The sequence below is a fragment of the Hevea brasiliensis genome, chromosome 5 (genome assembly GCF_030052815.1).
Source record: "Hevea brasiliensis isolate MT/VB/25A 57/8 chromosome 5, ASM3005281v1, whole genome shotgun sequence".
Lineage (NCBI taxonomy): Eukaryota > Viridiplantae > Streptophyta > Magnoliopsida > Malpighiales > Euphorbiaceae > Hevea > Hevea brasiliensis.
The window spans coordinates 58,640,470-58,667,353 of record NC_079497.1 but is presented as its reverse complement, the minus strand read 5'-3'; the positions used below and the strand labels follow the sequence as shown (position 1 = coordinate 58,667,353).

The following is a 26,884-nucleotide window of genomic DNA, read 5'->3' as shown; positions in this document are numbered from 1 at the left end:
AATTTAATAGGAGAAATGAACATATTCTAATTCCATCGTTTTGTAATACAATCAATTAAATAATAAATAAATAAATAACAAGTCTATTTATTATATTTTTTTATATGTTGACTCTAAATAAAATTGTTCTGGATTGCCACTATTAGTAATTCATGATATTATAATAGAAACATATGTGGCCGATCTAAGGGGGCAAATTCAATAATTTGGTAAAAAAGAGTGAAATTTCAACAACATTACGTGAAGCTAATAACCAGAACAACCCTACAACTAAAATCATCGTTGTTAGATCCAGACTAGTTCGACCAGTTTAATGAGGAACTAGAGTTTGGTCTGGTCTCATTTACTCACAAATCTGGGTGGATTACTCACAGAAAAGATTTAATTGAGACGTGCTAATGGGATTAGATCCCTGGACGTATTGTTCTTTTTGAAGCTTGATTTTCAAGCCAACAAGTGTCATTACCTTAAATATTATAAGGTATTTTTTAATGATTTAAATAATTTATGGTACATCAATTATATAAAATATAAAAATTTTCTATTTATTATTGTCTAACATTTTAATAAATTTAAAATTTATTTTTTTATTGATATTAACAAATTTATTATCAGAAAAATTATTCTAAATATTTTTATTGTAAATAATCATTTAAAATTTTAATTGAAATATTAATTTTTTTAAATATTTAAATATTAAACTTTAACTAAATTTATTATAATTATTATTTATAAAATATATTAAATATTAATTATAGTAATGCCTTATTTTGTTGCAATTTATAAAAAATTAATAATTTTATAATATATTTAATATTATACCGATTAAACCGTAAACAATAAACTCAGCCATCTCCCTTCACCTGTTCATTGATCGGACGCCAGATTTGAAGGCCTCGACCGAACGGTAACAGCCAAGGAAAGAAGCTTCCTTGAGATGAAAACAAAAAGTGAAACTCGCCCAAAAAACTGGAATAAAATAAATTCGCATCCGTTCTTCGTTCACTTCTCTATGAACACTTTTTAGCATTGCATCGACTAGCGATTCCAACTATTTCCACTCTTCAAAACTGCGTGTAGAGAGCGAGAGCGAGAGATTGCGCGATGGGCCTGGAGATTGTGGAGCCAAACACATGCATAAGAGGTTGCTGTAGCAGCAATTCCATTCCTCTTCACCTTCCTCCGTCTTCTTACGCTCTCCTCTCTCCAATTGCCAGAGGTAACTCTCAAATTCTTCCTCCAATTTCATTTTTTTTCTACTTTTGGGACGAATTCTCGTCTTTAAAGCAATCCAATCGCTTCTGATTTCGTAATGATTGTGGTGTATGTAGGGGCGGAGAGTGTCGTATATGAAGGAATTTTGGATGGAAGGAAAGTTGCTGTGAAGAAACCCATCTTGTCTACTTCTGATGACATTGATAAGTTCCATAAGGAGCTGCAACTCTTATGGTATCTCTCTTTCTCTCACCAAAATCTATCGAAAGAAAATTGTAATTTTTTTTAATTATTTTTTAAGTGTAGTTTAAGTCACATTTCACTGTTTACTTAGCTGGGTTACCTATAAATAATTGCCTTACTTGAACAGTTTACTCTTGCAATCATATATTAGACATAACTAATTCAAGAACATTAAAATTATAGTCATATGATCAAACAAACGAATCGAATAGAATGTCCTCAATTTTTTTTTATTTAATTATATCTATGATATGCCGTTGTGAAGCTATGGTGATTATATTATGATTTCTATTGTGATAATGTTATGGTTCTAATTACATTGTAATTATATGAGGATCATATTTATATTTCTCATTTTTAATTATGTCTCAAGTCATGCTGAAATTCAATTTAGGAGAATTGGCTATAGATCCTTTTCTTCCATCTAACTTGATTTAGGGCTGTGTTAGTGTGTTTCCATTAATGTCTGGAGATGCTAAATGCCTCTTCTCTACTTTAGTCTTTTCCTTGGTCCAACTCACATTTTCATTGTTTTCTGTGACTTGAATATGCTTAATCATCCATGCTGATTCATTTGTTGATTTATACTTAATATGGTGATGTAGAACAAAGGGAAAGAATCAAAAACAAAGAAAAATGAAGGACCAATCCTTGAACAAAAGAGAACTAATTCTCAAGATATTATTAAGTTTATAGAAATTGTCATAACAAAAACTACTAACAATGAAAAATTTAGATCTTATTTATAGGATTAGGAATCCCAATCTCATTAGGATTAGAGAACCCTAATTCAATCATAATTAGGAATTGAAGAATTCCAATTTAATTAGGAACCTAATCTATTTAGGATACACAATCATAAAAAACTAAAATTTTTATTAAACTAAATTCTTATTTTCTATATTTTTTCCTAAAATAAGTACTCCTAAAATCTTTAGGAGTGTATTTTGCATCATTCCCCCTTGGTTGAAAAGATCTCGACTCCGTAGAGTTAGACTTGCAAATAAGCATCCAAGAGAGAAGGATCTAGGCTCTGGAATTCCTCTCGTGTGATCTAAGTAGCATCAGAATCAGGACGGTCTTGCCGCTTGGACAAGAAATCTGTAAAATCTATCTTGTGAGGAAGTAACAAACTCATCATCAAGCACTGTGTCAATGTTATCTTTAGGCTGAGGAAGTGATGGCGACTTTGGCACAAGCTGACCTACAGAAACATTAGAAGGAAAAATAGGAGGCTCAAAAGTGGCGCTATAGGTGACAAGTCCTCCATATTGAAAATAGGACTACTGTTTATATCTTTCGGTAACTCAAGTAAATATGCATTAGATGCAAGTTTTTGCACAATGGAAAAAGGGCCAATGGCTCGAGTATGAAGTTTTTTTAGAGAATTTTAAAGAAAATTTTCAAGGCGAATACGAACTATGACATAATCACTAACATCAAACTCTTTATTCCTACGATGCACATTAACAGCAAGTTTGTAATTTTCATTACTTAAAGCAATCTTTTGCCTAATCTCAGCATGCAATTCATGAATATGTTGAGCAAAAGATTCAGCAGGCTAGGAAACACGAATATCAGGTAGAAGAGCAACAAGGTCAACTGGGGTATGGGAAGAATAGCCATGAACAATCTCAAAAGGGCTCTTACCTATGGAACAATTTACTGAATTATCATAGGCAAACTCTACGATAGAAAGAACCAAATCCCAATTTCCTTGCTTCTGTCCTACAAGACACCTAAGCAAATCACCCAAGTTACAATTCATAACTTTAGTTTAACCATCTGTTTGAGGGTGAAAAGCTGAAGAAAATTTCATTGTTGTGCCAAACAACTTCCAATGTGTCTTCCAAAAGTAACTAACAAGCTTAACATCTCTATTAGATACTATAGAAGAAGGTAAGTCATGCAATTTGACAACTTCCCTAAAGAACAATGTAGCTATATGTGAAGCATCATATGTCTTGTTACATGGAATAAAATGCGCTATTTTTGAAAATCTATCAACTACTACTAAGATAGAATCATGCCCTTGAGCTGTTTTAAGTAACCCAAGAACAAAATGTATACTCACATCTTTCCAAGGGGTATGTGGAATAGGAAGAGGAGTGTACAAACTAGTGTTATGTTTCTTAGCCATAGCTAATTTACAAGTGCAATACTGTGAGACAATCCTAGCAACATCTCTCTTTAATGAAGGCCAATAGAACCTATCCTGAACAAGTGCATTGGTCTTATCTTTTCCAAGATGTCCTGTAAGCCTACTTGCATATAATTCCCATACTAAAAATTCTCTAAGTTAAGAACAAGGAATGCACAATTTAGTGGCCTTAAATAAATAAACATCATGAATAACAAAATCACTACGATTACCTATGTTCACCTCTTGAAAAATAAGACCAAAATCAGGACAAGTATCATAATCATCTTTCATCTTTTCAAATCTAACGACATTTGCACTCATTTCCTGAAGAACAATTGCTATACGACTAAGTGCATCAGCTGCTTTATTCTCAACACCAGAATGATGTTTAAGAACAAAGGAATACTCATTAAGAAACTCAACCCACCTAGCATGTTTAGAAGTCAATTTCTTTTGTGAGTTCAAATACCTCAATGCTTGATGGTCAGAAAACAAAACAAACTCTTGTGGTAATAAATAATATCACTAATGACGAAGAGACTGGACAATAGCATAAAGCTCCCTATCATAAGTGGAATACCTTTGTTTAGCCTCATTGAGTTTTTCACTAAAGAATGCTATAGGATGACCTTCTTGACTCAAGGCACCTCCAATACCAACACCTGAAGCATCACAAGAAACTTCAACTTAATTTCATCAAAGGCTTTAGCAGCAACTTTAGTCCAATTAAACTCACCTTTCTTAAGACAATCAGTAATAGGAACCATGAGTGAACTAAATCTCCTAATAAACCTTCTATAAAAAGTAGCCAATCCATGAAAACTATGTTCCTCAGAAATTGTTTTAGGTATAGGCCACTCTTTAATGACTCTTATCTTTTCAGGATCAGCTACTATACCTTGCGCAAACACAATAAATCTTAAGAAAAGCACTTTAGATTGCATAAAAGAACACTTGCTAAGGTTAACATATAATTTTGCTTCCTTAAGAGTATCAAAAACCTATCGAAGATGATCCAAATGCTCTTCTTTACATTTACTGCAGATCAAAATATCATCAAAATAAACTACCAAAAACTTACCAATGAAAGATTGTAAAACAGGATTCATGACATGCATAAAAGTACTAGGTGCATTAGACAATCCAAAAGGCATCACTAACTATTCATATAATTCTTCTTGGATTTTAAAAGTAGTTTTCCACTCATCTCCTGGTCTAATCCTGATTTGATGATACCTACTACGTAAGTCAATTTTAGAGAACACACAAGATCTTGAAAACAAGTCTAACATATCCTCAAGTGTAGGAATTGGGAACCTATATTTAATAGTGATCTTGTTTATGGCTCTACTATCCACACACATTCTCCAGGAACCATCTTTCTTAGGTGTCAAGAGTGCAGGAACAACACATGGGCTAAGACTACGCCTAACAAAGCCCTTTGTTAAAAGTTCTTCAACATGCCTATTTAACTCAGCTCGCTCCATAGGGTTCATCTTATAATGAGGAAGATTAGGTAACTGTGATCCAGGAACTAAGTCAATAGCATGTTGAATATCTCTCATTGGTGGTAACTCACTAGGTAACTCATTAGGCATAATGTCGGAGAACTCTTCTAACTAGTATTTTACCTCAGAGGAGGTGTCAAGTCTAGAATCACAAGGGACCTCTTTAGCTATGACAGCTAAGCAATATTTACTTTCCCTTCATACCTTATCAAAAGCCACATGATTCAAGAGCCACATGATTCAAGATAGTAATTTTCTTTTGAGCCTTAAGTGAAGACTTAGGCTTTGGGTTTGAAGATGAGGAGTTCTTTTGGGAAGGTTTGGTAGGTGTCAAAATAATTTTGTTTCCATTAAACTTAAACACATAGGTGTTGCCCTTATCATGGTTAAGCACATCGTGATTATAAAGCCAAGGGCGACCTTAAAGAATATAACCAAAATCCATAGGTAAAATATCACAATAAATTTCATCTTTATAGTGACCCATTTAGATAGGAGCAAGACATCTTTCAATTACAGGTAAAGTTATATTATTTACCCAAGCAACCGTAAAGGGTTAAGGATATGTCTCTACCTTAAGGTTAAGTCTATCAATGGCTTTCTTAGCTATCCCCATCAATTATTTACCCTAGCAACCATCAAAGGTTTAGGATATGGCTCTATCTTAAGGTTAAGTCTATCAATGGCTTTCTTAGCTACCCCCATCAATTATCAACTTGCATGACCTATCCCCATTTTTAACAAAAGTATGAAAGATGTTATTGCGTTTCCAATCATCATCAACAACCGTTGACAACACACAGTGAACAACATTAACATACTCATCATCTATATCTAGCTCATTTTCATCACCAGAATAATCAATAGGTCCTACAAATTGTTCCTCATAATCAGATGAGTTATGCTCACTTTCATGTTCCTCTTCACATGCTTGTTCTAAAGGTAGTGCACAGTGTGGACACTGAGATGCAATATGACCTTTATCATGGCACTGAAAGCATTTTATGGAAGAGATATTAGCTCGAGACCCACTAGATGCAACAACAGAATGAGAATTAGCAGAAACAGTTGCCTTACTTATGCTTTTTCCTGTGCTATCTTTAGGACTGAAAGATGATTTTGGCACAAATTTTGATTGACTTGGACCTATAGATTGTGGAGAAGGTTTAGATTGATATGACCTAACTGATTGTGAAGCAAACCTATGGGAGGTGGGGAATTGGTAACAACTCTCAATCTCTAAAGCCTTGTGATAGGCTTCTTCTATTGTTTCAGAATGCAATTTGAGTTTCTTTTGAATGTCAAGTCTCAATCCATTAACAAATCGATGAAGCACAAGCAAAGGGTTCTCAACTGAATCATAATATAAATCACATCTAAGCAAAGTTTCCTCAAATTTTTCCATGTATTCAGTAACACTAGAGGTTGATTGCTTAAGATTCATCATCTCATGTGCTATATTGTCCTTATAATAGCTAGGTACATATTTCCTCTTCAACTTACTCTTCATGATAGCCCATTGAGTAATAGGTGGCTCATTCAAGCGCTCCATATTGTGTTGAACACTTTGCTAATATTTTCTAGCAGCTCCAGTCAATTTTATTTTGGCAAAACGAAGATGCTCCAAATAGTCTTGTGATAAAAATCACAATACTCCTCTAACCCATCTAACCAATCATGAAAGCATTAGGGTCCAATTTTCCAGCATATTCAGGAGCATTTAGTTTGACCTTCGTAGTAATATCAACATTTTCATTATTATCATATCTAGGAGGTTGCCTATGGTCTCTATCAAAGAGTCTACCATAAGGATCAAGTTGCTTGTAGTTTCTATCAAAGGCTCTACCATTATGATCATAATGCTCAAAATGAAGATCTTGTCTAAAATAAATCATTTAGAGTGGAGAAAGAGAATCCATATAGCCGACCCCAAATTTTTGGGATAAAGGTTTAGTTGAGTTGAGTTGAGTTGTTTCAAGAATATACTCATCATAACCAATATGTGTCCTTTCTTTAAAGTGCAAAGGCATATTACCAACAGGATTAAACCTCACTTGTTTTGGTGCTACATTACTACCCCTATGCGATGTATTTTGTGTGCCTGGTGTATAGATTGCAGCAGGTGTAGACTCAACAGAATGAGGTGACCCTAGGTGTAGCTTAACAGACCCTTCTTCCATTACAGTTGGTTTGCCCATGGCTTTTAGATGTTCAACAATTTGTTCCACTTGTCTCTTTAATTCAACAAATTAAGGCTAATTATGTAATGTGGAATTAGGGGGTGGGTATGAGGTAGAGGCATGGTACTTATCTTTAGTCATAATGGATGCTAAGCAGACTAAAATTGCTAAAATTAATGCAGATGACAAACTTAATGCAAACACACACCAATAAGAATACCAAATCCAATTTTAATGATTTATGTCAAGGTTATGGGTAATTGGATTGAATATAAGTAAAAAGACAAATTAAAGGGATGAAACTGTGTAAGGCTAATGTTGAATGGATAAGATGAATTATGAGGCAAATTCTTGGATGTAAAACACCTTACAAAACTACCCAATTTATGAATAATAATAAAGTTTTAAGTAGAAAAGCGTACTTCACCGAAAACACAGAAGTTAGACTCTTGGAGTTGTTTTCTGCAAAAACGGATGCCAAAATCGGATTCACAACGTCAAAATTAGTCAAGCAGGACACCTTCAATTTTTTTTGGTTGACGTGGCACTAGATGGCGTGTTTGATGAGGTGGCAGGATGAAGTGGCAGATGATTGCTGGCGTGGCGATGATGTGGCAGATGAGGTGGTGGGATGATGTGGCAGTGGTTGGATGACGTGGCGATGACATATTTGATGAGGTGGTTGGATGACATGGTCCTTTGATGAGCGGCAATGATGATGTGGCAGGGATTGCTGACTTGGCGATGACATGTCGATGACGTGGTGAGATGATGTGGCACTCAATTGCTAACATGTCGATGAGGTGGCAAGATGATGCGACAGTGGTTGGCTGACATGGCAGCAGCTTCTGGGTTTCTCTGTTTCACAATTTTTTTTTGAATAAACAGTAAACTAAAGATAAAACTTTAATGGAAGAAGTTTGAGATTTTAGAAGGCATGAACACAGATTTGAAAGCTTGAAAGTTTGCGGAAGCTAAAGAAATTTGGATTGATTTTGGCTCTGATGCCAAAATTGATGTAGAAAAAAGGGAAAGAATCAAAAAACAATGAAAAATCAAGGACCAATCCTTGAACAAAAGAGAACTAATTCTCAAGATATTATTAAGCTTATAGAAATTGTCATAACAAAAACTGCTAACAATGAAAAATTTAGGTCTTATTTATAGGATTAGGAATCTCAATCTCATTAGGATTAGAGAACCCTAATTCAATCACAATTAGGAATTGAAGAATCCCAATTTAATTAGGAACCTAATCTATTTAGGATACACAATTATAAAAAACTAAAATTCTTATTAAACTAAAATTCTTATTTTCTATATTTTTTCCTAAAATAAGTACTCCTAAAATCTTTAGGAGTGTATTCTGCATCATATGGCCGCATAATCTCAATTGCCCCTGCCTCTACTGATTGTAAACGAATGCCTTTTTGACCTTTCTATGAATCTTCTCATTCATTGTATAATCCATGGCAATATACTCAACTATCCCTCCCTCAGTCGATCTTGTCATCTTTGCCACACTCATTCACGGACAGTTTCTTTTATTGTCGAATTTATTGTAGACTTCAACTATCAAGTTACTTGTGCTAGCAATGGGGTGTATGGATTTCTTCGCCATGTATGCATGCAGTCCATGCACAAGCTTGTTTTAATAAATTTAGATTCAGTTAATGATGATGATAGTTCTGTTTACCTTTAATGTTTGTTCATCTGAGTGAAAAATCACATATATTCCACAAAGAATTAAGTACGATATATACATTAACCCTTAAATTAAGTTAACTAAAAGAGAAGTATACAAATTCTTTTCCTATAATTGATTCTACTAGTTGACTTCCTATTTTATAATTTCCTATTATTTCAACAACAGTGTTAATTTTATATATATATATATATATATATATATATATATATATATATATATATATTTTTTTTTTTTTACTTATGAAGCACGCTGGATCATCCGGGAATAGCCAAGCTGGTTGCGGCTCATGCAAAGCCTCCCAATTACCTATTCTTTTTTGAATTCTATGAATCTGGCAATCTTGCGGGGAAATTACATGTGGAAGAATGGAGTCCAAGAATTGATCAGGTGCTCATGATCACTGTTCAGCTGGGTATGTCTTCAATTAACTTAGATTTCTCTCTTTCTCTGCACATGTTATTTAGTTTGTGCTTGAATTCTTCTATTGACGAGTGTCATGCACCTTCCCGTTCAGGATAGGATTTTTGTTATCATTTTAATTTTTGTCATGAGAACATTTCTATTTTATCAGTCTCCATCAATAGTTATCTAGTTTTGTTAGTGTCTTGAAGTTTCGAGAATGGAATGTGTTTATTTTGAGTTTTTATTTTTTATTTTTTTATTTTTTTATTTTTTTTAAAGGCATGTTGGCCTAGTTCATGATTTTACTCTGATTTCTCTATCTGTTCCCCCTTTGAATGTGCATTCTAATTTTTTCTTATTCAATTAACTTTGTGCACTAACAATGTAATCCCTGACTCCAACTCAATTACAAACCCAAAATTCCTATCAAATCCTATCATGGCACAAACATACAAGGATTCCTTGCCTTCCCTTCCAGTACTTCTATCCTTTTCACCCTCCCTTCCAAACTTATGGTCATATTTTTAACTTGGATGACGACTACACAAAACTGTCATTATAGTATATCTGGCACACAGACATCAGACAGTAATACTGTATATATGTTTTTATTGGAAACAGGTAAAAAAATTTCATTTTTGCAAGTTACCTATTTGTGGTACAGGGTGAAGACTTTTTTTTAAGAAGAAACTTAGTGGACAAGCAAGGTTTTAGGAATTGTATGACCTGAGTGAAAGCTAAATGGAATTGATGATATCTTGATTATTGTAAGATAATACTTAGTTTCTGTTTTTTTGTTCAGTAATATATTGACATCACAAGGTCTTTTACTGTTCTGTGGAGTTCTTTTTAGTTTGGTTCTGCATGGGGAACTTCTACCGGCATATTGCTGAAATGTTCTTGTTATCCCTATTTGTTTTCTTTTCAATTGCAACTTTTTCTGTTGAGCAATATAACATTTTCCCCCCTTCTGTTTTCTTCTTCCAGCAAAGGCTTTGCAATATCTGCATGACCATGGGATTGTACATAGGGATGTGAAACCAGCAAATGTTCTTGTAATGTTCTTCCATAATCTGTTTGTCGGTCTATAGTTTTCCTTTGGGATCAGAAATTTTGAATAAATTGTTTTAAGAAAAATGTTAAATAATATAACTGCAATATTGAATGCAATGCAGCTTGACAAAAACCTTTGTCCACACCTAGCAGACTTTGGTTTGGCAGAATACAGGAGGAATCTTACAAGAGTTTCTGTTGAGAGTTGGAGATCATCAGGAAAGCCAACTGGTGGTTTCCACAAAAAGAACATGGTTGGTACACTCATTTATATGGCACCTGAAATATTGAGAAAGGAGGTGCATACTGAAAAATCAGATGTCTACAGTTTTGGGATATCAATCAAGTAAGAGTTTGAAACAGATTTCTTGTATCTGTGCTAACTTACAAGGCTTCTGTTACACTGAAACCAGAGAAAAAAATTATATTGTTTTATGCTATAATCTTTTCACTTAAATTGTTATTGGGTAGTTGGAGTTGGACCATGAAACTTTTGGAATCTACCTTGTCCAATGAAATCGTCACATGATCATCAAATATGCATGAGCAATTTTGACATGGGCACTGGGCATAGTATTATATTTTATTTCAGTCAGAAACCATTTATGCTTGAATTGTTTTGCTATGCTAATGGAGTAAATAGACGAGTATAAATTTGCTTGTTGGAAGAAATAGGGGCAAATGGACAAGTGACTCCTTGAAGGATAAAAGCAAGAATTACATGGATTGGTTCAATCAAAATCCTCAATGTTGTTTTTTGAATAACCATTTAAGGGATTTGTAGAAAGAGATGATTCTCATTGATTTCAATTAATCTGCACATGGGTATATATATACAATTGATTCCTATAATTGTGTTCTACTAATTAGGAAGAAATCCTAAATAAGAAATCCTAAATAGGAATACAGAATACAAAATATACAGAGAAATAATATAGTGATTGACTTTCCATAACATAGTGATTGACTTTCCATAATACTCCCCCTCAAGTTGGAGCATAGATGTTAATCATGCCCAACTTGTTACAAATGTAGTCAATCCTAGCTCCATTCAGAGCTTTTGTGAAAATATCTCCTAACTGCTCTCTAGTTTTGATGTGTCCTGTTGAGATGATCTGTTGTTGAATTTTTTCACGAATAAAGTGACAATCAATCTCAATATGTTTGGTCCGCTCATGAAACACCGGATTAGAAGCAATATGAAGAGCAGCTTGATTATCACACCACAATTTCGCAGTGGAGGTCTTAAAACTGTCTCATCTAGTAATTGAAGTATCCACATTACCTCACATACTGATTGTGCCATGGCTCTGTATTCGGATTCAGCACTAGATCGAGAAACTACACTCTGCTTTTTGCTTCTCCAAGACACCAAATTTCCTCCAATAAAAACGCAATATCCAGTAGTTGACCTCCTGTCAACCTTAGATCCTGCCCAGTCGGCATCTGAAAAACATTCAACATTCAAATGCCCATGATTACCATATAGCAAACCTCTTCCTGGAGCGCCCTTCAGATAACACAAGATTTGCTCCAAGGCTTCCCAATGAGCAACAGTTGGGGAAGACATAAACTGACTTACCACACTAACGGCATAAGCAATGTCAGGACGAGTGACTGTAATGTAGTTCAATTTTCCTACCAATCTCCTGTATCTCTCTGGATCTTCAAACAACTCACTATCCCCTGCTAACAATTGTAAAGTTGGAGTCATTGGTGTGCTACAAGGCTTAGCACCTAATTTTCCTGTCTCTGTCAATAGATCGAGGACATATTTTCTTTGAGACAAGAAAATACCCTTCTTACTTCTCATAACTTCGATACCCAAGAAATACTTTAACAATCCCAAGTCTTTGGTTTGAAATACTTTGATTCCCCGCGTGAGTTCGTATCTCACAGGCCACGCCATTTTGGGATGGGGTATCCACACAGGAAGACTGATGAAGAATGCCATTTTGTGTCATATAAGGCTGAAATTGTGCTGAAAAGTATTCTTTGGCATTGTCACTTCTTAATATACGCACAGAAATATTAAATTGAGTTTTGATTTCATTACAAAAGGCACAAAAGATAGAAAACAACTCAGAACGATTCTTCATTAAATATAACCAGGTAACACGAGAGTAATCAATCTCAATATGTTTGGTCCGCTCATGAAACACCGGATTAGAAGCAATATGAAGAGCAGCTTGATTATCACACCACAATTTCGCAGGCAGGGAGGTCTTAAAACCTGTCTCATCTAGTAATTGAAGTATCCACATTACCTCACATACTGATTGTGCCATGGCTCTGTATTCGGATTCAGCACTAGATCGAGAAACTACACTCTGCTTTTTGCTTCTCCAAGACACCAAATTTCCTCCAATAAAAACGCAATATCCGATGAGTTGACCTCTGTCAACCTTAGATCTCGCCGATCGGCATCCAAAAACATTCAACATTCAAATGCCCATGATTACCATATAGCAAACCTCTTCCTGGAGCGCCCTTCAGATAACACAAGATTTGTTCCAAGGCTTCCCAATGAGCAACAGTTGGGGAAGACATAAACTGACTTACCACACTAACGGCATAAGCAATGTCAGGACGAGTGACTGTAATGTAGTTCAATTTTCCTACCAATCTCCTGTATCTCTCTGGATCTTCAAACAACTCACTATCCCCTGCTAACAATTGTAAAGTTGGAGTCATTGGTGTGCTACAAGGCTTAGCACCTAATTTTCCTGTCTCTGTCAATAGATCGAGGACATATTTTCTTTGAGACAAGAAAATACCCTTCTTACTTCTCATAACTTCGATACCCAAGAAATACTTTAACAATCCCAAGTCTTTGTTCTGAAATACTTTGATTCCCCGCGTGAGTTCGTATCTCACAGGCCACGCCATTTTGGGATGGGGTATCCACACAGGAAGACTGATGAAGAATGCCATTTTGTGTCATATAAGGCTGAAATTGTGCTGAAAAGTATTCTTTGGCATTGTCACTTCTTAATATACGCACAGAAATATTAAATTGAGTTTTGATTTCATTACAAAAGGCACAAAAGATAGAAAACAACTCAGAACGATTCTTCATTAAATATAACCAGGTAACACGAGAGTAATCATCAACAAAAGTAACAAAATAACGAAATCCAGTTTTAGATGTAACAGAACAAGGACCCCAAACATCAGAATGAACTAACTCAAAAGGAGATGAAGCCTGTTTATTGACTCTAGACACAGAAGGCAAACGATGATGTTTTGCAAACTGACACGACTCACATTCTAGTACTGATAAAGACTGAAATTGAGGACACAGCTTCTTCATGGTAGACAAAGAAGGATGACCCAATCTACAATGAGCTTCAAGAGGTGTTAAGGTACTGGAGCAAACAAGCGACCGCGGTACATGATTTTCCAGAATGTAGAGACCACCTGACTCGCGTCCTCTACAAATAATCTGCTTCGTCGTAAGATCCTGAAACAAACACTGGTCAGGAAAAAAGGAAACAGAACAATTTAAGGTATGAGTAAGTTTACTAACAGAAAGTAGATTAAAAGAGAATTTTGGTAGACACAAAACAGAAGACAAAAAATTGTGAAGTCGGGTTCAGATTCAGAACCCATGACACAAGAAGTAGAACCATCACTAAAGTAATGAGAGGAAGTGAGATTAGGTAGCGGATAGAAGACTAGAATTACCTGTCATGTGATCTGTCGCACCAGAATCAATAACCCATTTGGATGAAGAAGACACAAGGCATGTAGTGAATTTACTCGACTCGTGATCGCGATGTGAGAGGCTGGTAGGCTTTAGAGATGCCTGATACTGGGAAAATTGTGCAAATTCCTCTGCAGATACCAAAATAGTTTTCTCAGAGGAAGATACTGTAGAATTCTCTGCTGCCATATTTGCCATCTGTGATCGCTGATTTTTTCTTTGAAGTTGCGGACAATTATATTTTGTATGGCCAGGCTCATGGAAATAATAACAAATGACTCCTCTTGAGTCCTGATTAGAACTAGCCTCTCTATTACGCTGATTACTTCTGTTGCCTGTAATTCCTCCTCTACTTCCTCTTCTATTATCCTGTTGTCCATTTGGATTACGGCTAATAAGAGCACTAATGGCAGGCTGTGAAGATTGAGTACTCTCTGTACGAAGGACCCGTGTGAACGTTTCATGCAAAGAGGAAATATCAGAACTGGAGAGGATCTGAGATTTAGCAGTCTCATACTCTGAAGGAAGGCCTGCAAGAAAACTCATAATGACGATTGCTCCCGTTGGGCCTGCTGAACTTTCACATCAGGACTAAAAGGCAACAATACATTAAGTTCCTCATATACCCGTTTAAAATCCATAAAATAAGCCGTGAGAGACTTATCCTCTTTCTCAGCACGGTAGAATGCCTTGCAAACATCATAAATACGGGAGATATTCCCTTTATCAGAATACAGAAAATCTAAGTAATCCATCAATTCCTTAACAAATTCACAGTGATTAATTAAACTAATTACCTCACTATGAATCGAGTTCCGAAGCTGCAAAAACAACCGAGCATTCTCCCTTAGCCAAGTTTGTTGTGTATCATCAGTGGGTGGATCTTGAGTAAGGTGATCATCCTTATCAATGCTACGCAAATAGACCCTAACAGTCTTACTCCACTCCAGGTAATTTGAACCATTAAGTTTGTGTTCCGTGATCTTAGTCATCACCGGAATCACATTAGAAATAACATTCTTATTGTCTGCCATTTGTTGAGACAAAGAAAACTAACCGAAACGCTAATCCAAAGTGCTTATAGCAGCAAAATAACCCAAAACCACAAATCAAGCAAATACCAAAAATAGGATCTGAGAGCCAAACCTCAGAAGTCCTTTAATGGTTATACTGGATCAGGCAACAGCACACAGTGGTGGAATGAGGGGGTTGAGACGACGCCGGCGATGTTAATCGAGGTTGAAACGGCCGGTCGGTGGCCAATGTCTCTCCTGAGCTGGTTAGTGAGAACAAATAGTCACCTTAGATTGATGACCTGCTCTGATACCATGTAGAAAGAGATGATTCTCATTGATTTCAATTAATCTGTACATGGGTATATATATACAATTGATTCCTATAATTGTGTTCTACTAATTAGGAAGAAATCCTAAATAAGAAATTCTAAATAGGAATACAGAATACAAAATATACAGAGAAATAATATAGTGATTGACTTTCCATAACATAGTGATTGACTTTCCATAACAGGATTATACCCCTCGTACCATTGATGTTGTGCTCTAACCGTGGTTTTAGCCTTTGTTTGAACTTTGAGCTTTGATTAAAGTCTGTTATTGCCTTGAACCATTATTACATCTATTAGATAATTGAACATCAAATAAGTTTAGAGCCTTGTTCAACTTAAGTATTGGATGAATCAAGGGCTGAATTTGACTTCTTATGGATATAAACCATTGATGACATCTTGTCGACATTATGCATGGCATATGAAGTTGCTTGAATAGTTGTTAGAAGATATAGGTATGTTTAACTGAATTCAATCCTGAATATACCTGTACTGGTGGTTTTTTTTGCTGCTTGAGTAAAAACCCAAAGCTGTACCATGTAGCAAGGACACTACTGTCACGAGGCTATAAGGCAGTAATTAAGTTCTGAAGACACTGATAAAGATAAGTTTTAGGCTTTACTTTTAGCGGTTAAGTGTGAATTTGACTTTGAACTGAATCATTTGATGTTTGAGTTCAAAAAGCAGCTGGCTAGATTGGAGAAAAAAGGGTGCAGGAAATTGTGACCAGCAAGCAAACTAAGAAAAAAACTATTGGTTTTTCAAAAATAGAATGCGATGATTGGAGGTTGCTAGGGAAAGGATGTTTAGGGTTTTGATGATAAGATTTTGGAATGTAGAATATAGGAAAGAATTGCTCGTTGCTTGCTGGAAATGACACAGAGAATAAAGAGAAACCTCAGGCATTGATTTTGGAGGCTCAAAACTGCTTTTCTGGAAAAAAAGTGTTGTTACAAAAAACAATTTGGAAAAAATTATTTAGTTATTTTAGTGATCTTATGACTAAAACTTATCAAATTTAATATTAAATCATTTGTTAATACTGTCATCAAATTTAATTTTAAATAATTTTTTAATACTATCTACCTAATATATTTAAAATAGTGATTTTCTTAACAGCAGCTCCAACAGGGATGCCAAACATACCCTTAAGTATGCTATAAACAGAAAGCAGAAGGCAGAAAGGAAAAAGCATAAGAAACTGACTTCACATACTTGCCTTTTGTTGTAATTAAAATGCATTGAGTTTCATATCAAAAGCTTGAAACTATCTGGGACACATTATGGGATAACTATGTATAAAGTTATAATAATTGTGGGGGTTTTTCAATCAAGTTGATTCTTTTAATTATATTTTTTTTCACCCTTTCAGTTGAGCATAGGTTTCTGGTCCTAGCACCTTTTAACTGGGTCCTCCATCAGGCATGGACTCTATGACTTAGGTGTGTGCCTTTTTCTAGGTGCATCTCACTAGCCTCCACCACTTGTGAGATTGACTAGCTCTCTCGTTGGCAGAGGTCAAGAAATTTTCTTACACATGGCCATCCATGCGGGTGTTACATGGGTCATGCTAAAATAAATTGTTCTCTTTTGCACTTTGGTGCCATATAAGTGTATTCACAAAATTGGCCAAATGTGGTACTGAACTGATCAGGGACAAAAACCTCAGGTGATAAATGGATAAAAGAAAAAACACAGGCCCCATAGCAACTGTTAGAATATAGATATGTAACAAAGCACCGAGTTATGGGGTAAGCTTTTGAACTTATATATGCATTTTGATAAGGGCTTTGTAATCAGTAATTACCATCATCAATGAAAATAAGAGATTGAATTAATTTCATTTATTGTTGAAAATGTGCTGTTGTAAGCAAACTATGCATTATACACACAAAATTTATGCCCTTTTGACAGTAAGATAGTTAACCCAAAAATGACTTGGATTGAAGTTATAAGAAAATATTTGATTGTAAAAGTCTCCTGTAAAATATGACTCTAGTTATGGCAGAATGGAGAGATGATAAAATGCAATTGATCCTAATCACTCCAAGATAAATTTTGTTGAGTTTTCTCTGTGCGTGCACCAATTTATGTGTGTGTGAGAGAGATGGAGAGAGATTGACTGACTCAAAGTAAGCTTCTTAACTAATTGCTTGGACATCTACTTGTGTTTAGGACAAGAAAAATACGCTACATAATGCACTACTTTAAGCAGTTCACAGTGGAGATATTGCTTTAGGCAGAGCTAGTTATAGCTGCAAAGTAGCATACTTTGATGCTCCTACCTGTCCCATGTTGGTTTCAATTTCTTGCTTTGTCATTCACCTAGTTCTCATTTTTTGGTCTTTTCTGGAGTTGCTAAAGGAAAATTATTCATTTATTGTTACTCCCCTTTAAACAAGAAACTTCATTTCCATTGTATTGCAGTGAGCTTCTTACTGGTGTTGTCCCATATACTGATCTTCGTGCTGAAGCTCAGGTTAGACCTTTCTTATGTTTGGCTTGTCATTTATTTATTTATGTTATTATTTCTATGTTCTGAACCTTAGTTATCTACTCCAAGTTTCTTTTTGTGTTCTAATGTAAATTATTTTTGCTATTTCATTGTTCTAGATTATAGTCATTTTCCTTTTTAGCTATTGGCATGTCAAATTGAGACGTGTATGATTTGTTGCCATTAGTTGTATTCTAGAAACCACTTTAAAGTCACTAGTACTTATAGCCTCAAAGTTTATACCTGTGTCAGTTTTCAACCTTCTGCATAATTGCATTAGAAGTCTTTCTGTTTATATCAATTACTCAATTAAGTTTAAAACGTTTCCTCAATAAATTCCTCATTATTCACAAGTATTATTGAACTATGTTGATGAAAATGCTCTCTGTGAGATAAATTATTTTTAAATGCTAATGCGAAATGCACATCACAGTTCCTTTTTTTCTAAAACTTTCTTCCCCCTTCTCTCTCTCTCATCTATTTCTCTGCCTGTCTCTCCACCTATCTATCTCATGCTTGAATGCTAATAGAGGTTACATCTTAACATAGATTAATAACACTTATAACTCTAACCTACATCCTTAGATAAATGAACATAAATGACCAATAACCCTAAATTGTAATTATTATAAAGGAAAAAACAAACTTCTAAATAATATAATTATTTTCTTTCTTCTCCTCTCCCTTTTGTTTTTCTTCTTCCTGGAAATACCCAGCACGCTTCAATTGAAAAAAAAAAAAAAAACGTTTGGATTACACTCTCAGTCTTCTATCATGTTTAAAAAAGGAGCCACTTCAACTACAATTGTTGAGAAACCTGTGTTTTCTTCACCTTTCATCTATTTCTTCATTTTTGTCCAATTTCAGCACTAATGAGCATTCTGGTCGTATTCAATAATCCATCTTCACCATTTACAAGTTTTGAATTTAGTCATCAGTCGATGCACAAATTGAGAGTGAGTATTGAAGAATCTCATGATTATATGAAAATCATGTGATTGATTAGCAAAATCATTGGCTTGATTAATGCTTGTATAAATGTGTGATTTATGGCTTATTGATACGATCCATGTATTTCCATTATAAATATGGACTCTTATATATTATGTTAAACACACAAGTGAATGAAATGGACCCTTTGAGGTTTTGTGTCTGCGGACATGGACTCTTGGTAGCCAAATCATGTAAATCATTCTCTTGTTATTTTCTCCTATCTCTTTTATCATTCTAAATTTAAACAGATGATTTTTGAGAGACTGAAATTTATTGACTTGATATTTAGTGACAAGTTTAATGATTGCAGATGAAGTTAGCCCCTAAATATTACAATGTTTGGTTTGACTCCTCAACTGCTGGCAGGCTTATACTGTATTGGAGATGAACTATACTGAGCAGCAACTTACTGCAGCAGTGGTGTCTTGTAAATTGCGACCTGTTCTTGCCGGTCCTGAGTCAGGGGCATCCACAAGTATGCTGACATTGATACAGAGGTGTTGGGATGAAAATCCTCAGAATAGGCCTTCTTTTAGTGATATCATTTTGGAAATTTGTCCAATTTTGGAGCACAGAAAAAAATCAATGGAAGAAAATTTCGCCCCTGGAGCATCTTCTATTTTAGAGGTTGAACAGTTCATTGATGGTGCCAACAACCTTCAAACATTTCTTGAGAGTGTTAACTGGTCCACTCAGGGAAAACAGTTATCAAAGAAAGCTTCTTTAGCTGTTAATTCACATATGAATAATTGGCTTGATTCTTTGAATGAACCTTTGGCTTATCATCCGGTACTTTCTTTGGGATCCTTTGCTACATGTGGGAGAAGGGAAACCATGGAGGATGCACACTTCCTTATGCCCCACATGTGCAATGAAAAGGATATCCATGCTTTTGGCATCTTCGATGGTCATAGAGGTGTGCTATGGGGTGACTTTCATTGCTAATGGTCTTTTGAGACTGAATTTGAGGAAGAATAGTTCAAATGACAACTAGAGTTCAGTAGACAATTAATTTGGAGACTTGAGACTAAGTTACTAGTATAATCTTTATGGACATCACCGATGAAATGATTCCTAGATAAAGAAAAACTAGAAAAGAGCAGAAACTTCTGAGATCTTTTATAATTTCCAGATGATCTTTCCTTCGAAAGTTGCTTCCCACCATCATATTTTCCATTTTTTAAGCAAATCTCGTGGAAGAAAATCCTTGAAAATGTGGCTTACATTGACCAAAGAATTTTATATTGCAAAATTTCTGCTGAGCATTCTGTGATCTGATGTGGGACAGCAAGTTGTGTGTATCTTGCAGTGCAAAGAATCGGTCTACCATGTTTAGCCATTTCTCTTGTTATTATCTGAAATGGCATGCAAAAAAGGATTCCTTTACATGTTGATTGGGCATTTGATTAGTTTTTAGGTGTTTTAAGTTAGTAATGGCAATGGATAAAATTTCTGGAAGTTGGTAACTGAGAATGTAAGACTTGCTAAGTTTTCTAATATCCTACTAGTGTCACAGTCATTCTTCCTCAGCCTGTTTTGTTCATTTAATTCTAATGCTATTTTTATATATTGATGGTATAGTTGTGACTGCATTGCATGCAGGTGCAGCAGCAGCTGAGTTTTCAGTTCAGGCTTTGCCAGGATTTCTGCAGAGTTTAGCTTCTATAAGAAGGTTTGTTCCTCTTTGGGGGACTATTCTTTCAGCATTTATACGCATGATACAAGTCCTTCAAGTAACTAACTTTTTTGTGTGGATGCAGTCCCATTGATGCATTATTTGAAGCATTTGTTAGTACAGATGCTGCATTTCGAAATGAACTCGATTCTCACCGTAAATCTAAGGGAGTTGTTCAGAAAGACTGGCATCCTGGCTGCGCTGCTGTTGCAGCTTTAATAGTTAGAAACAAGCTTTTTGTTGCTAATGCTGGTGATTGCAGGACAATTTTGTGTCGTGCTGGCGATGCCTTTCCTTTAAGTAAGGTGAGGTGAACTGGTTTAAACAAATTCTGTTTTATTGCTTATGTTTTCTTGTTAGGTATATTGTGAAACTAATTGACTTTAACATATTAGGATCACGTTGCAAGTTGTCTTGAGGAAAGGGAGCGTGTTATTAGTGCAGGGGGACAGGTTAAATGGCAAGTTGATACTTGGAGGGTTGGTCCTGCTGCGCTCCAGGTTTTCTTCTTCACTTTTCATGATTTTTTTGTCATCCTATTATATAAAATGTTGTACTTCTATCCAATTTCTTTATTTCTCTAGTTTCATTTACCCACAACTCTGGTGGATTGCTCAAACTGGAAATAAAATTTGTATGATAATAATGATATGCAGCTTCTGATTGTAAACCAGTAATTCCTTTGTATATGATTGCCATTTGTAGACTAGCAACAGCTAATCAGTATTTACCATTTCCTTTTGGTTGTCAAACTTTATTTTCATAAAATTAAATGGTTCTCAATTGCAGAGTTTTTGGGAAGAAAAGAAAGAAATGGGTGCATAATTTTGGTGAACATTCCAATTGATTTTTGGACCAAATATCTGGAATTCCAACTTTTTATGGTATCAGCTGCAATTACAATGACAAATGAGATAGACTGAAATGTTAGATGATAAAATATTGTGGCAATGAATTTGCAATGTTTTCCCTACAGGACACTGCCAAAGAAATTATACAACAATATCTATAGTTAAAGAATTCACTAAAACTATAAATTAAAGTTTTTTATGATCCAAGGAATAGGAAAAATTCTTTTGAAATTAATGCAGAATAGGAAAAGTTGGCAGCTTTACAACTAGAAGGTTTTGGTTTACATTTTTTCTTCTTCTTCTTTCTTCTTCCCCTGATTGATTAATTCACTTCGCTAATCAGGTCACTCGCTCCATTGGTGATGACGATTTGAAGCCTGCTGTAACTGCAGAACCTGAGATAACTGAAACCACTTTGTCAGCAGAGGATGAATTTTTGGTAACGTTCATCTTTTTATTGACATAACTATGCAATTTTAAAAAGGCTGAGATTGACTAGTGTATTGTCTCAAACCTTAAGAGGGTAAATAGTAATTTCCCCTTTTCTTATCCATGTCAAACCCTTGAAACTTTTTATCGAAACCCTAAATTGTACATTAATCTGTGTCAAGTTCTCTAATATTTGGCCTGAAATGCTGTTTGTGGGTACTGTTTATGGTGTAGACCTGCAACTTTAAACAGCTCCAAAACCTTTGTTATGCACTATGGAAGTGTGTAAACTGCAAAGAAATAAAACAAACACACAAAACACTAATATTTACTTGATTCACCCTCTCAACATAGGGTTACATCCGCGGGTATGCTATCTTTCACTATCAACAATAATAAATCATCGTTACAAGCATCCACCTAATTATACCCAAGAGAACTCATATAACATCAAAATACTCATAGTAAATATATTAGTTAGTCCCTTTCAGTCTTCTCTAGACATAACCCAATATATTTACTATTACAACACTACACCACAAATGGTGCCTTCAACTATATGGGCAAGAGCCCTCTCACTAATGGACAAGAATTCATTCCTCTTGAATTCTATGTCCTTACTCCACCTTAGACCAAAGCCTCTCTCCATTGCAATGGGCAAGTGCCCCTTATCAATGGGCAGACCCCTCTCTACAATGGTCAATAACCTCACTCTATGAGCTGAAAGCCAAATAATCCTTTCCACCATTTTCCTATTTATAGTGTTAATTCTCTCAATTCTGATCTATTTAGGAGTCCCACTCAATTTAAGAATAATACTAAAATAAGAGTTCTACTTTATATAGGAAATATTCCACTATCCTATTGAGGAATATTTCTCATACTCAAATTAGGAAAATATCTCTTCAAATCTTACTAGGATTTTGAGTCATAATTCTAACAATCTCTACCTTGACTTAAAATCTATTAACCGTTGCATACCTCAAATTCTTGGGTGCCTTCAATCATCACATCTCTATACTTGAGCTTGAACACTTCAAATCATCAATCTCTCAAATTTTCATCTTGGCTGTAACTTGCTTCTTTTTTCAAAAAATTTTCTCGTAATCATTCTTCTTCATTTTGCATCAAGAGCTCCACTTCAATTTTAACTCTCCATCATTACCATTATTGCATGTGCGACTTTTACATGTCGCAGCAGCTCCACCTTCAACCAAACTCACCAATATCATTCTCATGCTCTGATACTAATTTGTTATGCATCGCTGCGACTTTTACATGTCGCAGCAGCTCCACCTTCAACCAAACTCACCAATATCATTCCCATGCTCTGATACTAATTTGTTATGCATCGCGGAAGTGTGTAAACTGCAAAGAAATAAAACAAACGCACAAAACACCAATATTTATGTGGTTCACCCTCTCAACATAGGGCTACATAAACGGACATGCTGTCACACCTTACCCCTCCGTAAGGCATAACATGATCTCGTAGTATACCCAATGAATTACCGAACTTCGTCTAATGATAACTCATTAAATACAGTACAAGGGATTTTAAATCATTTCAATTCATTTTAAATGGTAAAATAATGTTAAAGCATTATTTAAAAGCCTTTAATTGGAGTTTAAATTATAAGTAAGAAATTTGGTCAATTTTATTTTTCGCAAATTTTAAAAAAATTTTGACAGAGTGCCGGCTGTATTTTAAGAAAACAGTTCTTCAAAGACCTGAAAAGAAAGCAATTTCAATATATTTTTCTCATTTTCAATTCCAACATTTCTCAACTCAATATAATTTCAACACAAATTCATTTCCATCAACACAAACTCAATACATTTTTCATATCCATCAATTCTTAATTCAACACATTTGAAATAAACATTAATTATATTTCATTTAATTTAATTTACATACTAAAGTCTTGATTTACAATAAGGAAAACAAAAAATAATATCATTACAATTTTTACTATGCAATTGCTTAATTAGTGTAATGGATACATATGAATAAAAAATATTTACATCAAACTAAATTATAAGGGTATAAATAATATACCGGTACAAAATCCTCAACTGGGCTCCCCTGTCACCTAAGCAGTTCACTCTGCTGCTTTATCCTTTCTCTTATCTGCAATAGCAAATAAAAGTCATCGCTGAGTAATTTTTACTCAGTGGTGCACAATAAAAATTTAAAGATATTAAATATCAAAACATACATCAATAAGCATATATTTAAACCATTTCACAATCATAATTCATGAGATTGAAGTCGACTTTTATAATACCATTTTCACAGTGTTGCAATTCATACACAATTTAAATCATGACACAAAATTTTTGATCAATGCTGTATTGTACACCACGACAAAGCAATCTCAACCCCACTAATCGAAATCAATGAGGGAGGTGGCTAGCTAGCTATATGAGTACTCATCCGATCTTAACCTCAACTGGCAAGCCAGAGAGGGAGGAAAATAGTCTATCTCAACCCCATAAATGGAAGAGGAATATAATGATACTGTCGTGCTAAGTGTGAATCCAAAACCAATTCAAAATCAAATTATTCAAACATTTCATTCAAACATTAAGCAAATTTTCATTTCGAATTTCAATTCACAATTAGGCAACACGACATTTCTCGAAACCCATAATTAATACAAATAGTTCACAATGCACATCTAAACAAGTTTTCAAGTAGAAAACAATAAATCAAAATTTATTGTGCACAAACCTCGTATGAGTCGCCTCTAGGCCTTGACTCACTTTTTCCTTATCCTTTCTGGTCACTTCTTCTATTGAAACACAAAATTAGAAACGTCTCAATACTCATCTAAACCATTTCCCACAATTAATTCAACACTAATTATATGCATACTAAATTTCTCTTATAATTTTCTCCTAAGTTTTGAGCTCTTTGTATGTGGTATGTTGATGGTTACTATTCATTTGACCAATTGATCAAAATGTTGACTTTTTCATACTAAATAGGTTTGTTAACTGTAATTGCACCCACATACCACATTTTGGGTCACAATTATGTTGGCATTGATTTGCCAATTGAATTTCTAATCTCCTTAAGTGACTCAACTCAACTCAATTAAGCCTTTATCACAAAAATTTGGGGTCTAAATATGGATTCGCTTTCTCCACTCTAAACGATTTTGGGTTAAATCCTCAGATATGTGTAATGCTTGTGGGTCATATTGTACTGCTCTCCTCCAAGTCAATTTAGGTCTACCCTTTTTTTTCTTTCTATCCTCTAACCTAATGTGCTCTACTTGTCTTATTGGAGCCTCCGTATGTCTACGCTTCACATGACCAAACCACCTCAATCTTCCTTCTCTCAATTTATCCTCGATTGGCACCACTCCTACCTTTTCTCTAATACTCTCATTACGGACTTTATCTAGTCTAGTATGGCTACTCATCCACCTTAACATTCTCATCTCTGCAACTCTTATCTTAGACTCATACGACTCCTTCAGTGCCCAACACTCACTACCATATAACATAGCCGGTTGTATGGCTGTAATCTCCCTAAGTGTAACTTCCAAAATTCATTTTTGGGTCACTTACTTGTACTGTTCCATTGGTCTTTTTACAGTGGGAATTTGGTCAATTTTCCTTCATCAAAGTTGCTCCTTAATGTCTTAACTTTAATTCCCTCTTTGAATCACTCTATTTGGAGTTTTGTAGCTCAAGTTATGTCATTTCTAAGGTGGCTGGCCAGACTGGTTAAAACCCAGAATTTTAGGTACCATTTTGGTTCTGGCAGTTTTAAGCAACCAACTTTGGTTGACAGTTTGACTTAGTTATGGACAGAATTTGGGTTTGTGTTCTTTATGAAAGTTATAGTACTATGTCATAGCTTTACAATGGTGTAAAAATCGGGTCATTTGGACATTTCTACACCAAGTTATGATCATTTGAACATATACTGTTCATATGGTCAGTTTTATACAGTTGCAGTGTGTCTAATCCGGATTTGACCTAGTTTTTCACTAACATAAGGTCAGTTTTAGGGCAAGGTTTCTACATAAAAATTATAGCGTTGGGTCTTAATTTTCATCTCCAATTGACCTCACACTAATTGGAGTAACCAATTTCCAGTTATACTCATTTGAATGGGCAAGGGTCAAGCTGCCAGCATTGACCTTTACACACTCACCATTCCATTCCAATTCAAACCATTCAATCACTCTTCATTTCACACCAATTAACCATTTTAAGTCTCAATTAGGTCAAATTCCCTCATTTCCCCAAATTCCCATTCCCAATTTTTCTCACAATTTTCAATGGCCAAGAACTCTAATTCACCCATTTGCACAAATCATTCAAATTAAAGCTTACAAATCACCTTCACCTACTTAGTTAAGCCTAATTACACATTTAATTCCATTTAATTCACTCCAATCACACCTCTTCCATGGCTGGTCGAATTTCACTATGTCCTTTAACTTATCATTTTTGTTCCATTTTTCAACAATTTCCTACTTAATTAAAGTGTATAAGTATGGTTGTAAAGAGAAGAGTAGAAGAATCAACACTAACCTTAGGTGTAGCTTTTCCCTTTTTCAATTCTTCACTTCTTCCTTGGATTTTTCTTCTCCAATCTTCTTATCAAGACTCAATTACAATTTTTAACTAAGGAATTTAGGAGATTTATGGCTAATTTTAGGGTTTAAAAAAGCTTAATATAAGCTTTAATGGAGGAATTCTTCACTTCTTCCTTGGATTTTTCTTCTCCAATCTTCTTATCAAGACTCAATTACAATTTTTAACTAAGAAATTTAGGAAATTTATGGCTAATTTTAAGGTTTACAAAAGCTTAATATAAGCTTTAATGGAGGAAAATGGGTGAGAGAAGAGAGAGAGAGAGAGAGTTGGGACGGCAATTGGGAGAAGATGACACTTTTCCTTTTTTTTTATTTGT

General features: G+C 34.9%; 1 protein-coding gene across 2 annotated transcripts in view; it reads left to right on the top strand.

The window, feature by feature from the left end:
- The first annotated feature begins 833 nt into the window (after window positions 1-833).
- Window positions 834-26,884, top strand: part of LOC110669048 (protein kinase and PP2C-like domain-containing protein) — a 40,251-nt gene continuing 14,200 nt past the window's right edge. Inside the window, exons 1-11 of one of the 2 annotated variants that reach the window (XM_021830507.2) lie at window positions 836-1,219; window positions 1,332-1,449; window positions 9,243-9,409; window positions 10,387-10,454; window positions 10,575-10,798; window positions 17,934-17,985; window positions 19,360-19,909; window positions 20,596-20,665; window positions 20,754-20,973; window positions 21,064-21,168; window positions 21,863-21,958. In XM_021830507.2, coding sequence (XP_021686199.2) covers window positions 1,105-1,219; window positions 1,332-1,449; window positions 9,243-9,409; window positions 10,387-10,454; window positions 10,575-10,798; window positions 17,934-17,985; window positions 19,360-19,909; window positions 20,596-20,665; window positions 20,754-20,973; window positions 21,064-21,168; window positions 21,863-21,958 — 1,785 coding nt within the window. In that variant the 5' untranslated portion in view covers window positions 836-1,104. Of the gene's footprint in view, window positions 1,220-1,331; window positions 1,450-9,242; window positions 9,410-10,386; window positions 10,455-10,574; window positions 10,799-17,933; window positions 17,986-19,359; window positions 19,910-20,595; window positions 20,666-20,753; window positions 20,974-21,063; window positions 21,169-21,862; window positions 21,959-26,884 lie in introns of both variants that reach the window. The other variant, XM_058147191.1, reaches the window with a different exon arrangement.